Below are 18,960 nucleotides of genomic sequence, written 5' to 3' on the forward strand. Positions count from 1 at the left end.
ACTGCAATTAATTCTGCTTTGTCTATTTGAATGCTGCTGTTGTTTATTTTTGCTCATATTTTTTTAATAATCTATTTTCTCCTCGCAGAACTCACTTGGTTCTTCAGTTTAACAATATTTTTTCCAATTTTGAAATAGTCAGTATAATCCTGTTACACTGCCTGCAATAACCAGTCTTTTAACTGCTCTGTAGCTGCGACTGATGGGCGAGTGTCGTGGAAGTATTGACACAGTGAGGAGGATGGGCTCTGAGCTGAAGGAGGAAGAGGATACGGTGTCTGGACTGGCAGATCCCAGCAGCTCAGAGTCCCAGACTTCAGGTAATACCTATAACTATCCCCCATCTTAAATAAACATTTAATTTATGTTAATTTATGCTTGTTAAAGAAAAAAATGTGAATTATCCATTGGGCTACAGTGCTGGTAAATTCAGTTAACATAATCTTTTTGGTCTCACATCCATCAATCTAGGAGTGATTGAGCGCTGGGAGCTCCTGCAGGCTCAGGACCTCAGCAAGGAGATGAGAACAAAGCAGAACGAGCAGCAGTGGCAGCAGCTGAACTCTGACCTGAACAAAATCTTGACTTGGCTGGGAGAGACAGAGGAAGAGCTGGAGCAGCAGCGTAGACTGGAGCTTGGCACGGACATCCAGACGATTGAGCTGCGTATCAAAAAGCTCAAGGTACAGGTTTTTTTTAGTAGTAAAGTCCCTATTTTTAACTTTTTTATTACTCTGCTTGTTATTTTCTTACTTGAATACTTATAAATATATACCTTATAGTCTTTATTCCTGCTGTTTCCTTGTTTTGTCATCAAATTGGGAATTTTTTGCATTACTTGTACGTCACCATGGACATGCGTGTTTGTCTACAGGAGCTGCAGAAGGCGTATGACAAGCGCAAAGCTATAGTGCTTTCCATCAACTTGTGCAGTGCAGAGTTTCTACATTCGGAGACAGACGAGTCCCGAGAGCTACAAGGCAAACTGAAAGACATGAACAACCACTGGGATAAACTCGGCAGCGCGCTGGAGGAATGGAGGTCTTCGTTACAGGAAGCTCTGATGCAGTGTCAAGTGAGTGCTGATCAAGTCGGACTGTTTGAACAGATCGACTTGCTCATGAGTATGAATATCCTTCTATGATATGCTAGTTGGGTCTTCACCTTCCCAAATTTCATCTGATCAATAGGAATTTCATGAGATGAGTCACGGTCTGCTGCTCTGGCTGGAAAACATCGATCGCAGGAGGAATGAGGTGGTTCCCATTGATCCCATCCAGGACAGTGATACTCTCCATGAGCATCACAAAACATTCACGGTACCAAACTGTCACACTCTTAAACTTAAGTGCGTCTTTCCGTGTTACTTCCATAAATCCACTCTGTAAAAGGTTTCTTTTTTGAATGTATCGCGTAAATTTTCTCTCCAGCAAATCCGCCAGGAGCTGCTAGACTCACAGCTTAAAGTTGCTTCACTACAAGACATGTCCCTCCAGTTGCTGGTCAACTCGCAGGGCAGTGATTGCTTGGAGGCTAAGGAGAAGGTTCACGTCATAGGAAACCGCCTAAAACTCCTGCTAAAGGAAGTAACCCGAGACCTCAGAGAGCTGGCCAAGATTCTGGACATCACAAGCAGTCAACAGGTAGAGCCTCAGTCACTTGTGTACCTGTCATGTGTTACCTGAACACCTTTCTTTTATATTCACCTGCATTTAAAAAGTCAAAAAGCATTTGACAGAAACATTTTCAATTTCTTCCATCGTCAGATTTTTTTAAAAACAGAATTTTCAAGTTTAAAGTGGTTTTTGTAAAAATAAAATAAAATAAAATGAATACATTTGGCTATAATCTAAAAAAAAAGCTCAAAAAAGAAAGAACTGTGAAACGCAGACAGGCTGAAAATTCACAGGTTCATCTCCAGTGATACTTCATTAGTCACAAATGTGTTACTCACACCGTTAATGTACAATATTAACAAAGGTGGGGAGCAAACTTGTGATGGTGCAATTTGCCAGAATCTTGTAAGTGTGTAATCGTTTTACATTTTTAGCTCTCATGTGGAGCATAATTTTGCACTGAATAAAAAATATCATATTTGCAAATAAACAATTGTTTCAGCACAGGATACACTTAATTTTACTTGAGTGTATTATATTGTTTGGCTGTGTCCTTCAGTTAGATTTTTTTAAGTACTAATCACCTGCCAACCACTCTGTGTAGTCTGTGGCCACATTTAGAAAAGGGGTCACTATTTGCTTAACTCTCACCTGCTTTGTCTCTCTTTGTATCTGCGATTGTTTCCAACATCAGGATCTTTCCTCTTGGTCGTCTGCTGATGAGCTGGACACGTCTGGCTCCCTCAGTCCTGTATCAGGAAGGAGTACTCCCAGTCACAGACGATCGGTAATGTTTATCTCTACCTGTACATGCTGCTATATGAGAACCAGGTGTTTGGAAACCCCTAAGACACATAGAGTAAATGCCCCAAATGCCCCAGTGAAGGCCAGATTCACCCCTGTCATCCCAAGATCTCTCCTCACGCTCTTCAAATCTTTCTCCACCTCCACAACCAGCGTTATGCTCCCTCCCTCTGGATTTTGAACTTTTTTCCAGCCTTTTGCTCTTCTTGCATGTTGTCAATCTCCAGACAGTCTCCTGAGATTTCCTCCTTTCTAACTTTTCTACTTCTTCCTTCCTTTTCTTGGCAGGCTTTTTAGCTCTGCCCAGTTTGTTTCTTTTTCTCTTCCAGTATTTCTGAAACCCTTTTCTTTTTCTCAGACTTCCCTTAAATTTCTTCTCACTGTAGATACGTTTCGATCCTCGTAGTATTATAGCTAGGATTACTGGCTATTGTGCAGCTGCTTAATTTCAAGTGTAGCATAGAACTTGTTGCTGGTTTAATGAGCAAGCATGGCATCAACAACAGCAATGAGAAAGCATTATTTTCTCATTATTCAACTGTACATCAGTCCAAATAAGCATGTCCCTGCTTATACTATGTGTATGTTACTAAATGTCCTTGTTCCAAAGAGATTCATGCATCACATTGCATAATTGTAGCAGTCTCTTTATTTGCACTCCCAAGCTGAAGCAATTCAAAGTAGTTGTGCACTGTGAAGAGCCAGATTCCTTATTATAACAGGTTACAAAATCAGTCACTTTCACGTATGATTTTGTTGCTGCTCTTCTTTCATTTTGGGTTTTCTTTTCATCAATAGCTTTGTCTTGATTTGCCTGGACTTAAACATACTTTCTTTCTTTTACCTCCCCCCCCCCTGTTCATTGCAAACAGCAACGGGGCAAATGTAGTCTGTCACAGCCTGGACCCTCTGTGAGCAGTCCACACCACAGGTACCTTTCTGTTGGTTTCTAGCACACCCAGAAGATAATGGAACTCAGCAGCCCATGATGCACTTGGAGATCAGTTGATTTCAGCTTTGAAATGAAACACTTAAGGAACAAATATTCAGAATTTCAGCTTTTAACGCTCGTGCCAGAGTAGCAGCTCATGATAATGAATTCCATCATCTTCTGTAAGTCTAGATGCTCTGTGTAGGCTAGGCGATCAGGTGAGTGGTAGCCCACGCATCCGAGACAGGAGTTTCACAAGGAAAGGTGCAAGGCCTCCTCTCTGCCAATGTCCTTGGCTGCTTAATATTGCTAACCAGAGGGCGTTTCTTATGAATAACACAAATATTTCTCTATATCTAACTTCCTCGCTGATACTGAGCGCACACACACACACCCTTTTGCTCTCAAATTGCCGAGCCAGTAAATGTCTGCAATGAACAATGCAAAGGCCGCTCTCTTCCTCTCTTGCGCTGATTCTCTCTCTTGTGTGTTACATTTCTTCTCCCTCTGCTGCTGCTATCTCACTGAGTATCCACCATCTCCCCCCCCTCAGTCTGTCATCTGTGAGTCTTGCCTCTCAGGTCTCCATTTGGGAAATGGTAAAGGGGCACTTTCGGTAAAAACACAGGGCAGCTCGAGTCACTTTGTTCATGCATTCTGGGATTGAAGGAAAAATGCATTTAGAGAGCAAAGCAGCCTTGATTTTTCTTAATTGAAATACATTCTGAATACTTTATTTTTTACAATACATACATATGTAAACCCCTATATTACTGCTTTCAACTGACTGTGTCTTCTAACTTTTTGAGGCTATAAGAAGACAGTATTACTGAGGGTGATGGTGACAGAAAAATGACACATTACTACTCATAGTATGACATTTTGTGAATTTGCTTATTTCCTTATGTTTCTTTTTTGGACGTGGAAGCAGTTGGAAACAGCCAGCGTGTCTGGCTCTTTCCTCCTCCTCCCAGTGTCCATGCTAAACTAGGCTCTCTCCCAGCTTCATCTTAACATCTTAATTCACAAAGGGATTTCAGTCGTCTCATCTAACTCTAAATCTAGAAAGTGAACTGGATTTCCCAAACTGTTGATTTAAGAAAACGCAGCTAACTACCAGGATCAAAGATGCTGTTTCTAATTGCCGTGCTCTTCCCGCCTCCGTTTGCTTTGCATTTTTTAACAGAACACAAACTTTCAAAGACTCCATCGTTATATGAATAAAAAGAGTATTCTCAAATTCAGCTGTTACTTGCAGCATGCCGTTTGCCTTTTACTCTAACGCCTTTTGCAAAGAAATGCAAGCTCTCGTATTAAATGTCTTTGTCTGGCACAGGATTGCAGAATGTATGCCGTGAAAACTGTTTTGTGACCGTATTCGTACTTGTGTTGATCCACCCCAGTCTCAGTCAGCATGTAGATCACAATGTTAAACATTGTCTAACATTGCTTTACACTGTGTTGGCAATGTCTTTCAAACACAGCATGGTGCTTACATCCACTGTCGCTGGACTGAGATCTTATTTGGATTGAAACTATGCAGACAACATTAAAACAGTTAAGAGTGGGGAGAGAAGGATATTAAATTAGGATAATTTTTAAAGGGAAGTTTGTTTATTGGATTAGACTAATTTGATTTGTTTGTAATTTTTACTATTTCTGTAGCAAAGAGAAGCAGTTTTGTACGTGTAAGATTGGTTTATTATATTGCCGTGGAAGTACAACCGTGTTTCCAACAAAGACGGGAGTATGTGCAAAATGTAAATAAAATAAAAATGCAATGATCATTTAAACTCAATTCTATTTAATATAAAGAAATCAAATGATGAAATGCATGTAAATTGATTTTTAAAATTCGGTTCTATGTTTTTATATATGTTCAGTCAATTTTGAAAGCAGCCCCATGTTTCAAATTGGTGGTGCAGGGCATGTTTATAATTGTGATCAAGAGTTTTTAGTGGGTATCACCCAAACTGTCTCTACTACAGAGACTGTGGTTTTGCTAAAATAAACAAGGCTAGCTGATATCTAGATGGCAGCATGTGCTGCTTCAAAACCTGCATTTATCTTTTTTCATTTATCCTGTATCTTTCTTCACAGATGGTCAAGTTATAAAAGCTACATCTACTGTTATTATCATATAATAGATGTTGGCTCATGTTCTCTTTATGCCAAAGGACCAACTATCCATCATTTCCATGAAGAAATTCAGACTTTGATTGGTTAGACTATAGTATAAGTTACAATTTAAAGAACTCTGTTCCAGCATGTTACATGTTTTGGATGGAAGCTTGTTTCTGTCACTGAAAAAATCATTTCAAAGTCAAAAGTTCGAGTTATTGTCTGAAACTTCGACTGATTAACTCAAGCTTGAAATTAAGAAAAGTAACTGGAAATTTAGACATAGGTCTGCCAATTCTTTTAATTAATTTAAAAAAAAACTTTAATTGATAATTAATTTAGGTTGGGTTTAAATGATTTAAAATCCATTGCATTCTGCTTTTATATACATTCAGGCCACAGTCTTTTGGGAAACACATTTGCAGTAGTGCAGATGAGAAGGAGATTTTAAAAGTCTATAATCCATAGTTGTGTTTGACTAATCCTGTTTTTGCTGGGCTGTGAATGTTTGTGTTTGTGTGAGCAGGCCTCACAGCGACGCTGGATCCGCTTCCTTCCCTTCTGACTCGGAGACACGATCATCTCGTAGGTCCTCGTTTCTGTGGCGCGTCTTCTGGGTCGCACTGCCTCTCCAGCTCTTCCTGCTCCTGTTAGTGGTTTTTGCCTTTCTGCTGCCAATGTCTGAGGAGGACTACTGTGCTCAGTCCAACAACTTTGCTCATTCCTTCTACCCGATGCTGAGCTACACCAACGGACCGCCTCCAGTGTAGATGGACGTAAAAACCACTGATGTTTAGTATTCTTGAGCCAGAATGACCTTAGTGGGATTCATGTTGATATCCTTGAAACGGTTAATCACGTTGGGAGCAAAAACAAATCCTGCTCGTCCATTTTTACTGCAGAATAACAGCTGCCATCTACAGTTAATATCTTTGTGTGTAGCACATAGGATCAAGCATCTCACTATGTTACTCTGTGTAATGCTGTGTCAGTTAATTTGCATTTTTGGTGTAACGGATCTGGAGGTTTCTGCCCACAGTGGACATCTGCTTGATAAACAACGTGTCGACTCAGTGGTGTAAACATGACGTAACTTCTCTCAAGCCGATAGCACCAAAGTTAAACGCTGAAATATAGCCTGTGAATTTGCTTGTAACTAAAAGTTTGTAAACAGCAAAAACATTTAATATATCTTACATTGCAATTATTTTTTTACCTGTATTTTGGCATGCAGTTTTAATCTTTGCTTTTACTTACTTACATCCATCGTTGTGTCTGTGGTAATCGGTCCATTTTTAACTTGAACCACATGGATTCATGCAAGAGTCATTTAAGCCAAGTCAAGTGAATTTAATATCCAAGTCAGACGCAACGCAGGAGTTTAACCTTTAACAGTCATCCATGGTCTTTATACATTCTGCTGTTTTATTTTTTCAAGATATGAAATATGTCTTTAAGATTGAGAAATATGACCAATAGAATTATTGCATATTTTATAAGACTGTGAGTTCAGTATCAAATGTATAACAGTCGAGAGTTATTTAACATATGTATATAATGCAAAAAGAAATAATATGAGAAATGTATGTATATGCGACTCTCAAAAACAATGAATGCCAAACCTTCATTCTAAAAGTTGTCATTTTATTTGTGAGTTAGCATTTTTAATATTTCACCCTTTGTGCATCATACTTATATTGATCTTCCCATGAAAACACAAATATAAAAGAAAACTTTTAAATTGTTATTTTATGTTTCAAAAGTAATTAATATCTCTACTATTTCTCAACATTTCAACTTATTTTTGGTATGAATGGAGTGAATAGATTTTAAGTTTCGTGAGATCTGCAGGTGGTAACATCCAGGTTGGAGCCATCGGATAGTTCTTGGACTTGTTGCAGGTGAGGTCTCTGGTGAGTCGAGTAGTGCCGGGGTATGTTAACATGATGATGAAGGTGGTGACGGTGACAATGGCCATGAAGAAGGGTTTCAAGTAATTTGATGATTTCATAATTTGGAAGAGCCAACGCTGTGGCATCCAGGCCCAACGTTTGAGAAACCAGCATGCGGAAATCCACCAACTGAAAAAAGAAACTTACCTGGTTCAAAAGTTTTCAGAAATCTTGTGACCTTTCTTTTATTTATATTAACAAACAACATTAAATGAGCTCTATGACCGCTAACAAACATCTGCTGTGCAAGGTCATGAGATGTGGATGAAAGCATGGTAAACAAGTTTACCTATTTGTCGTTTGACTCTTACCTCTCTCTGCCTCTCAGACAGCTGAGCCAGGCTCTGTCTGAGGGTAAGGAGTTCCTGTAGGTCGTCTCTTGTCTTCTTCTCTTGGCTTTGCAGGTCTGAGCTAACTGCGCTCAGCTTTTTCTCCACCTTTGCCTTCTCATCCGCCACCAGATCCAGCTTCTTTTTCTGCTCCTGCATGGTCTGAGTCTGTTGCGCGACTTTCAGCTTGGCATTTTAGGCACAGCAGAGACTCGAGTGAGCGTCGGGTTTTAGTAAAACAAGAGTGACTTTATTTAATTATGTCAAATTATTCATCTAAGATACTCTGATACTTTGAAAGCATGCATTGATTGCATATGCATATGATTCAATGACCCACCAACCCATGCCCCAAAATTAACACAAATACACAAAACATTATGAAGTGAAAATCCCTCTGGAGTGAATTTGGGCCCAAACCCTTCTCCCCTCTACCTTGAGCTCGCTGGTATGGGAGAGCTGGGCCTTGAGCTCAGTGTTGGAAAGCTTGGTTGCTTTCAGTTCACTTTGAAGACGCTCCAGTTTTTTCTGCAGCCTCGCAGCCTGTAGTTGTGCATCATTTTGTTCTGCAGCCAATGCTGATCGGGTCTTCTTCTCCTCCTCCAGCTCTGAAACCTTTTTCCTCAGTAGTTGGATGTGGAGTCCTTTGCTCTCTATTTGTTCCTTCTGTGATTTCAACTACAGGGAATGGGAATATTTTAAATCAACTGTATACATTTTTTTAAGCTGCATTTGTGCATTTAGAGGTAAATTATCTGCTTGTTCAGCACCACTCTCCACTTGTATAAACTTGTGAATGATAAAAACAAAAAACAAACAAAAAAAACTACCTTCCGTTGTAAGCTGTAAGTCAGACTTTTACTCTCAACTAAAGCAGTTCCCTCTTGTCTAACAAGTTGTTCGGCACGTGACAGAATGAATTTTAGCTTCATTTCGAAGTCAAGATCAATGTCAAAGTCCTCAACCTTCATCGTCTTGGACAGCTGCTCCAAGAATTCTTCATACTGTTAAAAAAAAAAGAGGCAAATCATAGGAATGTGTCGCTATACCAACTTGTATCTGTAACTTATATGCTTAGTCACATGACTTTACTCACATCCTGTTTGCTGTGTTGCAATCGGTCACGATGCATGTCTGCTGTCAGCAGTTCGGCCTCCAGACATTGCAGTCTTCCCCTCAGGTCTTGGACTTGCTGCTCTGCAAGCTGAGCCCTCTGTTGTGCACTGTGATGAAGCTCTGTCTGCTCACTCAGCTTTTCAGAAACACAACACAGCCTCATTTCCACCTCTGGCAAGCTCTGAAAGACCAGCATAGTGAAAATGTGTGGTAACATAAACTATTGTGTGCACACTCCTTTTTATCTTACAGCTGGACTACGGTAAGTCCTTGACAGATGGAACAGGAAGAGTATAAAGATACAAGTAACTGCATCAATTGCTGTGCTTTGGGACGTATTCTTCTACTTATACTTTACAGAGTGATCCAGTCGATGTAGTTATTAGTCTGCAAATTAAAATAAAAAAATATTTAGCTGTATTGCAAGTATTGAGATTAAAGTGCTACCTGCATGCTTATTGGTAAAAAAAAAATCAACCAGTATGTTTCATTTTACACAAGTAACTGATCATTCATGACATATAGCGATTAACAAAAAGTAATCCTAATACCTAAAATACAATGTGATTTATAATTGTCAGCAAATGTGTTGTTTGGCCGGAGCCACATTTGTACCTTGGAGAACAAATGTAGCTTTAAAGCAGCTTTTAAGCATTTTTTGTTGGAATTCCCAACGTTCCTCACCTTATTGCAGAGGTTATCCAGTGTCTGTAGAACATCTCTCTCCGTGGGCAGGATGACGTCCTCACACTTCTTCTCCAGGAGGCCGACCAACGTTTCCAAGAATGCCTGCAGCTTGCCCTCAGCTTCTTGGATCCTTCTTTCAAGCTCCTCCACCTGGTTCTCCAGACAGTGTGACTCTCGCCTGGCTGCCTCTATCACTCTCTTACTGGCCTCAAGTCTTTCAGTTAGGGTCTGCTTCTCCATCTCGACACTTCTTCTCTCAACAGCCAGACCATCAAGCTCCTAAATGACATACAAACACCACAACAATAGGGCAATTTTAGCAGTTACTCCTAAAGTAATAAAATCTTTAAATTAACAATTTCATACAGAAATCAGTAGTTTTTACACAACGCTACTAAATCCTTTAGTTCGTGGGTTAAGCCGTCCAGACATGTGAAATCTTGTACTGTAAAGTAACTACTCTTTTAAGTTGTGTATATACCACTTTGAGTGAATCAAGTGCTGCTACACTGCTTGCAGCCTTCCTCCTCTCTTGGTCCAGCTCTGCCACCAGCCTCAGCACCGTCTCTCTGCTGGCTTTGCACTCCACCTCACTGGACTTCACACTCTCTTCTAAAACAGCAACCCTCATCTTCAGCCTCTCCTTCTCATTGCACTGTTAATTACAGAGGTTGAAGAAAGGTACTAAATAGTTATTAAATGTTTTTTTTAATCTATTTTTAAAAGTTGCCAACATAGGAATCAATTTAGTTTTTTCCTCCGCTATGACTGAATTCAGTAGACATTTAAAATATTTTAAGGCCTACCTCGTTAGAGTTTTCCATAACTCCAAATAAGAGAGGTGAGAAGTGAACTTTAAGTAGATGTTGCCTCTGTTTTAAGTCTCCTGGCAACAGCAAACACAGGCTCAGTCAGAAGGGGGCGCTGTAGCTGAGCCTGTCAGGCATCAACTCGTTTATCAAGTTGGTGGAATTTTATTTTATTTTATTTTATTTTATTTTATTTTATTTTAGTTTAGTTTAGTTTAGTTTAGTTTAGTTTAGTTTAGTTTAGTTTAGTTTAGAAAAATTGATTAATGATTGATTGATTAATTAATATAGTAACATAAAAAAAATCCAAAGTCACGCTGAACGGGCAACAATGTGAAAGTCATTCCATGAGCACCACGTTAGCCCTAAGTTTAGACTGTCAGGTAGCCCTTCTGCTTAATCCCAGTATGAGCTTCACTTACCGGAAATTTTCCACTCATAAACTGATCGAGTTTGTCTAAATATAAACGACTGAGTATTTGTAAGGTACTTCCTGCTGTGTCTTGAAGTTTTAGTAAGTAATACAGTTCAGCTTAAAATGGAAACGCTCTACCTTCAAGTCAGAGCTGAGAGCATAACGTAACTACTTGTATTGCGTCACTTCGAGCAGGAAACAACCGACGAGGAACAAACACGCCGCCTTTGAATGTATGCAAGACTGTAAACACTGAAGGTAGCTGGAATTTGTAATTAATTTAACACCGTATTTTGTTTTTTCTAACCTGGTAAGCGAAGAAACTCCTGACGTTTTCTACTCACTGAATTGTCTGCGGCTGGCATGTATACAGAAGTTAGCTCCAGGCATGGAGCCGCAGTACTGCTGAATGTATTATCCTAATTAGTTTGCAGGATATACGAGTGTTTTGCTTGCTGATGCACTTTTGATTCCTGTTGTTGTCTATACTTTAGATTTAACGTGTAACAATATAACTATACGTCCATTAGCTAAGTTGATCTATTTGTTTAACATAGTTCTGTGCTTCCAGTCACCTAAAGGCACTTTCCTTTGGCAGCAGGTTATTTGTAGGTGAGTGTGAATGGAAGATGCTTCTCCGGACGTTGTGGTCCAGACTGGGAGCCCAGCTGCATGCAGGGAGCAGATCAGGCTGCGTTTTAACTTCGGCCAGGCCTCACTGTGCTCCGTGGAGCTTTTCCAGGACCTGCCATTTAAACTCTATTCATCAGCAGCACGAGCAGAAAAGACATGTTTCTTTGCCTGCTTTGAGTGGATGTAAAAGTCTTAGCAGTGGGTTTTTGACTGACCCTGGGAGACTTTCAAACTGTGCAAGAGGACAAACAAGTTTGTATTCAACCAACCTCGTAAAGTCAGTGTTGAAACCAGGTTTGAAACCAGCCACAGTGCCTGGGAAGAGGGCACCCAAGGGACCACGGACGAAGCAGCCGTCCAGAGCCAACCAGCCTTCCCTCAGTGAAGACAAGGTGATTTACCCTTTAGTGTAGTGAAATGTTTTATTTAGCTGCGCCTGGTATTGTTTTATGTGTTGATTCAATTGTTTGTCTCCATAGGATATGATGCAGTGCATTGCTTTTGCAACAGCAGATCAGTATCATTTGCCAACACTTTCACACGACTTGATAAACCACGGCTTCCATGAGATAGATTTGCCCAGAGGTATGAGTGAAAAGGTCATACAGCTGTGCATTAGATTATTAGTGATGGCTTTCATGATCGTCGTGTTTTTATTTTCAGATGCCTCGAATGTTCTGGTGATAAGCACAGACATGGCTGCAAAACCAGATGATAATGCACAAATTTTCTTCTTCAGGTAATGCTGATGCGCTTTGGTTTAGACTTTGTCTCCAATGGTATTATTTTGTTGTAGAAAGGTCAGTTCTGTTCAAACATTGTCAAAAATATGGCTTAATTTGAGGATTATTGATAATTGGTTTGGTCAGTACTCGGTGATACAGGCGTACCTTGGTTTGCCTGTATGCCTATATCAGTGATCTATTTCTCAGCATCAGATGCACACACAAATCTAAACATGCAATTGCTGAGATTGTCGATTGGATTACACAAGGCTAATCAGTGGTGCCTTTTAAAATTGTTGATGCTCTTGCCACGTGAGGCCAGGCCCCACTGCATTGTGTCTAAACAGTCAGGGAGGGCTGTGAAGGTCTATGTAATCCTCCAAGGATATGCCTCCTCAGACAATCACAGACCTCCTGCTAAACCATTCATGCTGGATGTTGCATGCAGCATAACGTTCGCCACAGCATCTCCAGACTCTTACCTGCCACATATGCTCAGTGTGAATTTGCTCTCATCTGTAAAGAGAATGCAGCCCCACTGATGGACCTTTTGGTTTTGTTGATCACTAGTGAATGCTATTCGATCTGCATGTTGCTGGTATGTGAACACAGGTCCCACTGATGGATGTCAGCCCCTCATGCCGCCCTCATGGAGTCTGTTTCTGACAGTTTGATCTAAAACATGCACATGAGGTTTTGTAGGCCACCTCCCGTTCTTCCTCTCACAAAGGAGCAGATACTGGTCCTGCTGCTGTGGTATCTCCACCACACTCTTGAGATTGTGCTGAGAGGCACAAACTTTGTTGCCATGGCACGTGTGGATTTGCCATCCTGGAGGAGTTGGACTATTTGTGCAACCTGGCTGAGATGGTGATAGTGTCTCATGTTACTAGTGGTAGCAAGGACAAGGAGATAGAAACGGTCTGTGGCAACCATTCCCTTTTTGGGGGGTTGTCTTGTTGTTGTCTTCCCCTGCACCTGTTGTCCCTTTGATTTTCACCAGAGCAGGTGAAACTGAGTCTTAATAGTTTATGCTTTCTAACTTACAGGTTGCTATCCCTGAAGTTTAGCCGACTTTTTTGTTATACGCTGACAATCAAGCATTCCTTGAACATTTTTCAGCAGTGTAGTTACTAATACTTCTTTAGTACAGCTGCTTTTTTCTTTGGCCCCATAATGCCTGATCTCAGTCTAAAGTTTCTAAGTTTAAAAGTTGTTTTGTTCAGCTAGAGTTCTTGTTTGACTGCTTGCCTCATGATTACCTTGAACCGATAGTTTGTTTTGTAACATGAGAGGAAGGGCTAAACACTGACTTGTTCCACTTTCTAAATTTTTAGAGAAGGCTCAGTAGTTTTCTGGAATGTCGAGGAGAAAACGGTAAGCAAACATCACCATTAATGCAGTTAATCTAATTTCCAGTTCACTTTTCTACTATACTATTGTTAAACTCTGTAATTTCCCCTCGGTCTTTACAGATGAAAAACATTTTGAGAATCCTGGAACACCATGAGATCCAGCCTTATGAAGTAGCGTTAGTCCACTGGGAAAACGAGGAGATTAACTACACTGTGGGAGAGTACGATGAGCCTCATGCTTTGTTTTGTTAGTACTTTCAGACTCTGTAACGTTTCTAAACAGACACTTTTTTCCACCTCAGGGGAAATACAAAGCTTGAGCGTGGCAACTTTATTCTGAGTGACGATATGGATCAAGAGGAAGCTGTTTTGAAGAAATTTGCATTTTCAAATGCACTTTGTTTGTCTGGTGAGAAGCTGTATTTCCAGTCTGAATCATAAAAAATGTATTTGTTTCCTGTGAACACTGCTAACCTTTTCTCTTTGCTTTCTTTTCCAGTGAAGTTGGCAATATGGGAGGTAGCATTAGACAACTTTGTAGAGTCCATTCAATCAATTCCAGAGGTACAGTGGACAATTAACAGCAAGAATGAATAATTGATTATTTATAATGGTTGTTTGTGTGTTAGGAGATGCACGTGGCATTAGCATTTTTCTAAAATGCTAATGCCAGCATGCTAATTTTTTTTTCCTTTCCCACCCAGACACTCAAGTCTGGGAAAAGAGTCAAGTTGTCCTCTGCAGAGGTTATGCAGAAGATAGGAGAGCTTTTCACATTAAGGTAAATTCAGGAAAGTACAGCCTTTCTATTTTTGTATTCACTATTTATGAGCAAGTAATACACCTTGAGTTTTGTGTAATTATACATGTTATTTCTAAATGCAAAAACTGCTGTTTGTTTGCTTTTCTAGTATTACCGTACTTTAGTATTTTTATTTACACTCTGCTTTGACAGACACTGTATAAACCTGAGATCTGACCTTCTCCTCACGCCTGATTTCTACTGGGACAGAGAAAACCTAGAAAAACTCTACGATAAGACGTGCCAGTTCCTCAGCATCAACCGCAGAGTCAATGTAAAGGATAAACTATCGCTGCTGGGTCTTTGTGTTAACACTCAATCATTTTTTTTGCCCATGTAGCTTCATAATCTATCTCATTTTAGGTTGTGAATGAGAAGCTGGAACATTGCACGCAGCTGACAGACTTGATGAGGAGCCACCTGAGTGAGAAGCACAGCTTGAGGTTGGAGTGGATGATAGTCATCCTGATTACGATTGAGGTAAAAGAGGTCAAGCAAGAAGCCTCAAAGAATGCAGGATTTTTAAAACAAACCTTTATTCATGCTTTAAAAAAAACAGGGAGATGTTTAATAATGAGTGCATCTCATTTGTTTCTCTTGTAGGTTATGTTTGAACTCGCAAAAATGATCTTCTAAATTGCTGCTCTGAAGCTACAACAACTCTAAAAAGGACACAAGCAGCTATGAAAGAAGAATGCTGCACTGTGCGAAGGCACTGAGTCGTGAAGGGGACCTAGATCACGCTGAATGTATTTACTCTTCATGTGTTACATCAGCAACTTTCTGAAAACCATGAATTATTTTAAAATCAAGAATTTCACAAATTGTTACTGAGGATCTTGGCTGCGGGCGGGAGCAGTATTTTACACACATTTGTTCTTTATTACTGTGAAAAAAAACAAACAAAGAAAAATCAAAGTAGGCAAAAAAAGATTTTTAATCTTTTGTGATGATCTGACCTTTATGTTTTGGGACTTTTTTTTTGTCTTTATGTTCTTAATTTTCTTTTTACATCATGAGAAAGCATCTATGTTTTCTTGTCAGTGTCAAAGATGCATTTTTAAAAGGTCTTATTTGCATGGGAAGGCAGGGACTCCCACACCTTGACACTGATCTTGCAGCTGATTTAAAAAAGAAAGGGGGGGGGGGGGGGAGATGTAGAAATGCATCCAGATTTACTGAGTCCCAAACACCAACTGTAACTCTGTTATAAAAGATGGGAATAAAGTATTTATGTTCAATATTTCTGTGTTTGGATGTTAAACATCATTAACAGATTTCTTTTCTTTTGCAGTAAACAAATAATTACTGAAGTACTTTTAATTTATATGTATTAATTTATTCAAATAAAATAGTTTTTATTAATTAAACACTGGTAAATATATCAGAAAACATATAAATACACATAAATCAATATTAGTGACATCAGACAAGCAAGGATTGTCCATAACAGACAGTAATGGAAATGAGATTTCAAAGTAAAAGCATACAGCTAACATAAATACCTTTTCACAAGCTTATTTCTCTCACTGTGTTGCAGTTTGATTACTGAGCCTCAGGCATCAAGCTTAGTGAGGAGGCTTGTTTCTGGCACTTAGATTTTTTTTCCTGTCTCTAAGTCTAAATTTAGGGTTAGTATCTCAAATTCTCAGCTTAACTTGAAATTTTGAGACAATCAAAATTTCCACTTTTTATTTTTTTCAGTGGTAGAAACAGCCTGTTAAAGAACAGGAGAACAGAAAAGTTTGAGTAAACATGGTTGCTTAAGGCACTGCTGATTAAAATTTGATTAACTGCGTATTTGATTAAGTTGAGCTTTAAATTAAACACTGTCACACCTTGCTTCATGCCATGCTCTCACCATGCTCTTATTTTCGAACTGCTCACAGTAAAAATTCTAATCACTAAAATATTCATTATGTACAAGATCACATATGATAATAATAATATATGTATATATATATATATATCTCCTCAGTATGTTCAGGTCTGACTTTTTAAATCATGTGGCATAAGTGAAATACTAATTGCAAATAAATGTGTTGTGGAAATATCTACATTTTGCTAATTTTTATAAAAAGGTGTTTCTATGTGCTGTAACTGGTAACATACATCATGATTTAATGTGGTCTGTGAATAACACCTGAACGTTTTTTAAGCTTTTTACCATAAAAGGTGAAAAGATTCAACAAATATATTATGATATTCTTATTGACTTACTGGCATATATAGTCTATTCAAAAACTTAGGCATAATAATGTGTGAATTATGAGTGGAGAGACCTGACATAATTAGCAATGAAGTTGCATTACATGACAAACAGGTAGTTAAATTTACTGAGGCCCCTGCGTGGTAAAAGTAGCTCATTGTCACACTTCTAAAATCATTCAAAAATCACAATTCAAGCCCCCTGAGAAGATTAACCTTTTTTTCAATGCACACTTTCCAAAACACTCTCTTAAGTCATATACTGTATAATAATAAGATAATCTTAGCAATTAAGGCTAGTTTCGCTAATAAATATCAGAATATTTTGGTGCAACATAATGTGAAATAAAAGGCTTTGATGGCTTTATGAAGCTTTCTTCCTTTTACTTTTTGATTGTTCCACCTACAAAAAGAAATACAAAAAAGGGCATACGTTTAATTGAAATTGATTGTGAAAATATACAGAATAAGAGGTGGCTTACCACTCAGTAACACTTGAGCTGGGTTAGGTTAATCCCATTCTGCCTGAGTGACACATGTTGTGATTACTGGGTACTCCAGGGCAACAGCAAAATCTTCACCTTCACTCTCAATTTCACCTATTCCTCCTGTTTCATGCAATCTCTGATGATATTCCTCATCCTCACTCTTGGTATCAGGTGCCATTTCAAACTCAGATTCAGGAGCTTCTTTTCCCTCATGTGCACTTCTGGCTTGAGGCTCCGTGGGTTCTTCCACTTTGATGTGGGATGCCCCCTTTTCCTCTTGGGTGTAAATGTCTTCCTCAGCATCCAGCCACACGTCATCATTTTCCTCCTCTATTTGTTTAATGGGCTCCTCTGCTGTTTTTTCTTTGCTACGAGCCTTGAAGACTGCAGGATGACTGATCAACAGGCCTCGTTTCTCTTTTTGCATCACAGGTTCTGTCGTTTGTGTGGCCTGAATGTCTGGTATTATCGATTGCTTTGACTGAATTTGTTCCACTGGTTCTATTGTTTCTATTGTGTGGATGCTAACAGCCTGTAGTACTGGCTGTTTTGATATCATGGCTCTTTCAGTTAAATCTAATTTTTCTGCTGGCTCTGTGATTTGCTTCAGCGGTTTGGTGGTTTCTGCTGCCTGGATTTTGGAGATTATTGGTTCCTCTGATTCAGCTTGTTCTGCTGGTTGTGTTGTTTCCATTTTTTGGATAGCAACGTCCTGAAGTTTAGGCTGATGGGAGACCACAGCTTCTGATTCAGTGATTTCTGTTGTCTGAACAGCGACTTCCATTAGCTCCATTTGTTTCTCGCTCTCAGCTCTTTGCATTGCATTTATCAGGTTTGTAGGTTCCACTGCTTCTACTGCCTGAACAGCAACTTCGGACACATTAAGCTGTTTCACAGGTTCTGCAGAAGGTGGTGGGGATGCTGGTGCCTTTAGCTGCCCAAACTGTATGTTAAGTTTGAATTCTAAGGACAGGCTTGAAGGAGACTCTACATTACCTATTGACGAGATCATACCCGTGTTCTGGGGGGCTACTAATCCTGTGTTATTTGGTGTAACAATCTGGCTTTGTGTACTTTGTAGTTTTTGAGCTTCTGTGGTGGTATCGCCATCTTTCTTCTTAGCTAATTCTTCAGATGTTGCATCCTCCGCTGTCACACATACCTCTGATTTTTGCAGCTCAGCTTGAGTTTCTTCCAGATCCTCTGTGTGATCATGGGTAGAGATATCTAAACCTAAATCAGAAATTCGCAATTGATCCTCAGACTCTTTCTGCTCAGCTGGGATCCCATGTCCTTCATCCTCTTCTTCTATGAGCTCCCCAGAACTGTCCATCATTTTTTCATCCTCTGGTTCACTTGGTGCACTTTGAACTGTCTCGCTAATATCTGGTTGTTTTATAACTTCTTGTTCCAACTTATCTGGCACAGATTCAGGAGTGGGCTCTGGTAAATTCCCCTTTACATATTGAATAACTTCTTGAACAGTTCGATTGTTTTCCTCGTTATTCACTTCCTCTTCGATTGCAGTAGAGGCAGATAGATTTTCTACTTTTTCAAGAGTTTCATGACAAACATCAATAACTTCTTTGGCTTCTGTAACCCCTACCTCAATCATTGTGTTGACGATATTCTCTGCTGAATTGATATCAACATCCACCACTTGCACTTGGAATCTGTGATTGTCGTCAAACTCTAGTGATGGAACATGCATCATAACAACCACACTGCCTTCTTCTGCTGTGTTAATGACATTGTTCTTCTCTAATGGTGTTGTGCTCTCAAAAGTGTCCTTTACCTCCATCACACTTGCTTTTCTTTCTATCAAGTGTTCTCGAATCTCAGTTGTTTCCTCAATCAAAACATCAGGTATTACTGCTGAAACATCTTTTAGATTACATGTTATTACTTGCATCACTACAGCGTGCTCAGTGGCAGCAGTGATTACCTCAGTGCCTTGAGGTTCACCAGC

The 18,960-nt window shown here is 39.5% G+C and overlaps 4 protein-coding genes across 16 annotated transcripts in view; 2 read left to right on the forward strand and 2 right to left on the reverse strand.

Annotated features, from left to right (window-relative positions):
- syne1b (spectrin repeat containing, nuclear envelope 1b) overlaps window positions 1-7,107 on the forward strand; it is a 75,399-nt gene extending 68,292 nt beyond the window's left edge. For 9 of the 10 annotated variants that reach the window (XM_013911721.1, XM_013911729.1, XM_013911728.1 and 6 more), the window contains 8 exons: window positions 194-320; window positions 472-683; window positions 875-1,075; window positions 1,191-1,319; window positions 1,431-1,643; window positions 2,311-2,403; window positions 3,293-3,351; window positions 5,999-7,107. In XM_013911721.1, the coding sequence (XP_013767175.1) occupies window positions 194-320; window positions 472-683; window positions 875-1,075; window positions 1,191-1,319; window positions 1,431-1,643; window positions 2,311-2,403; window positions 3,293-3,351; window positions 5,999-6,242 (1,278 nt within the window). In that variant the 3' untranslated portion in view covers window positions 6,243-7,107. The remainder of the gene's footprint in view (window positions 1-193; window positions 321-471; window positions 684-874; window positions 1,076-1,190; window positions 1,320-1,430; window positions 1,644-2,310; window positions 2,404-3,292; window positions 3,352-5,998) is intronic. The other variant, XM_013911727.1, reaches the window with a different exon arrangement.
- Window positions 7,108-7,186: 79 nt separating this feature from the next.
- ccdc170 (coiled-coil domain containing 170) lies at window positions 7,187-10,418 on the reverse strand. The gene is made up of 8 exons (XM_005736637.2): window positions 10,363-10,418; window positions 10,038-10,211; window positions 9,554-9,835; window positions 8,850-9,050; window positions 8,584-8,757; window positions 8,189-8,431; window positions 7,736-7,939; window positions 7,187-7,553 (listed from the first exon to the last, which is right to left on the reverse strand). The coding sequence occupies exons 1-8, from the start codon at window positions 10,378-10,380 to the stop codon at window positions 7,302-7,304; spliced, it is 1,548 nt and encodes a 515-aa protein (XP_005736694.1). The 5' UTR covers window positions 10,381-10,418; the 3' UTR covers window positions 7,187-7,301.
- A 548-nt stretch (window positions 10,419-10,966) lies between these two features.
- On the forward strand, window positions 10,967-15,538 carry rmnd1 (required for meiotic nuclear division 1 homolog). 4 transcript variants are annotated; one of them, XM_005736639.1, is made up of 12 exons: window positions 10,967-11,038; window positions 11,379-11,805; window positions 11,893-11,998; window positions 12,077-12,152; window positions 13,476-13,515; window positions 13,614-13,714; window positions 13,796-13,902; window positions 13,993-14,057; window positions 14,198-14,274; window positions 14,449-14,569; window positions 14,659-14,775; window positions 14,899-15,538. In XM_005736639.1, the coding sequence occupies exons 2-12, from the start codon at window positions 11,410-11,412 to the stop codon at window positions 14,929-14,931; spliced, it is 1,239 nt and encodes a 412-aa protein (XP_005736696.1). In that variant the 5' UTR covers window positions 10,967-11,038; window positions 11,379-11,409; the 3' UTR covers window positions 14,932-15,538. The 4 variants fall into 4 exon arrangements, with proteins under 4 accessions (XP_005736696.1, XP_005736698.1, XP_005736697.1 ...); XM_005736641.1 differs by having other exon boundaries at window positions 11,382-11,805; XM_005736640.1 differs by having other exon boundaries at window positions 11,024-11,090.
- Window positions 15,539-15,675: 137 nt separating this feature from the next.
- Window positions 15,676-18,955, reverse strand: LOC102201720 (uncharacterized). Its single transcript, XM_005736643.1, has 2 exons — window positions 16,986-18,955; window positions 15,676-16,906 (listed from the first exon to the last, which is right to left on the reverse strand). Exon 1 carries the CDS (start codon window positions 18,901-18,903, stop codon window positions 17,014-17,016), a length of 1,890 nt encoding a protein of 629 aa, XP_005736700.1. The 5' UTR covers window positions 18,904-18,955; the 3' UTR covers window positions 15,676-16,906; window positions 16,986-17,013.
- Between the last annotated feature and the right edge of the window lie 5 nt (window positions 18,956-18,960).

The sequence above is a fragment of the Pundamilia nyererei genome, unplaced genomic scaffold, assembly GCF_000239375.1.
Source record: "Pundamilia nyererei isolate P.nyererei 1_Seehausen unplaced genomic scaffold, PunNye1.0 scaffold00070, whole genome shotgun sequence".
Taxonomy (NCBI): Eukaryota; Metazoa; Chordata; class Actinopteri; order Cichliformes; family Cichlidae; genus Pundamilia; species Pundamilia nyererei.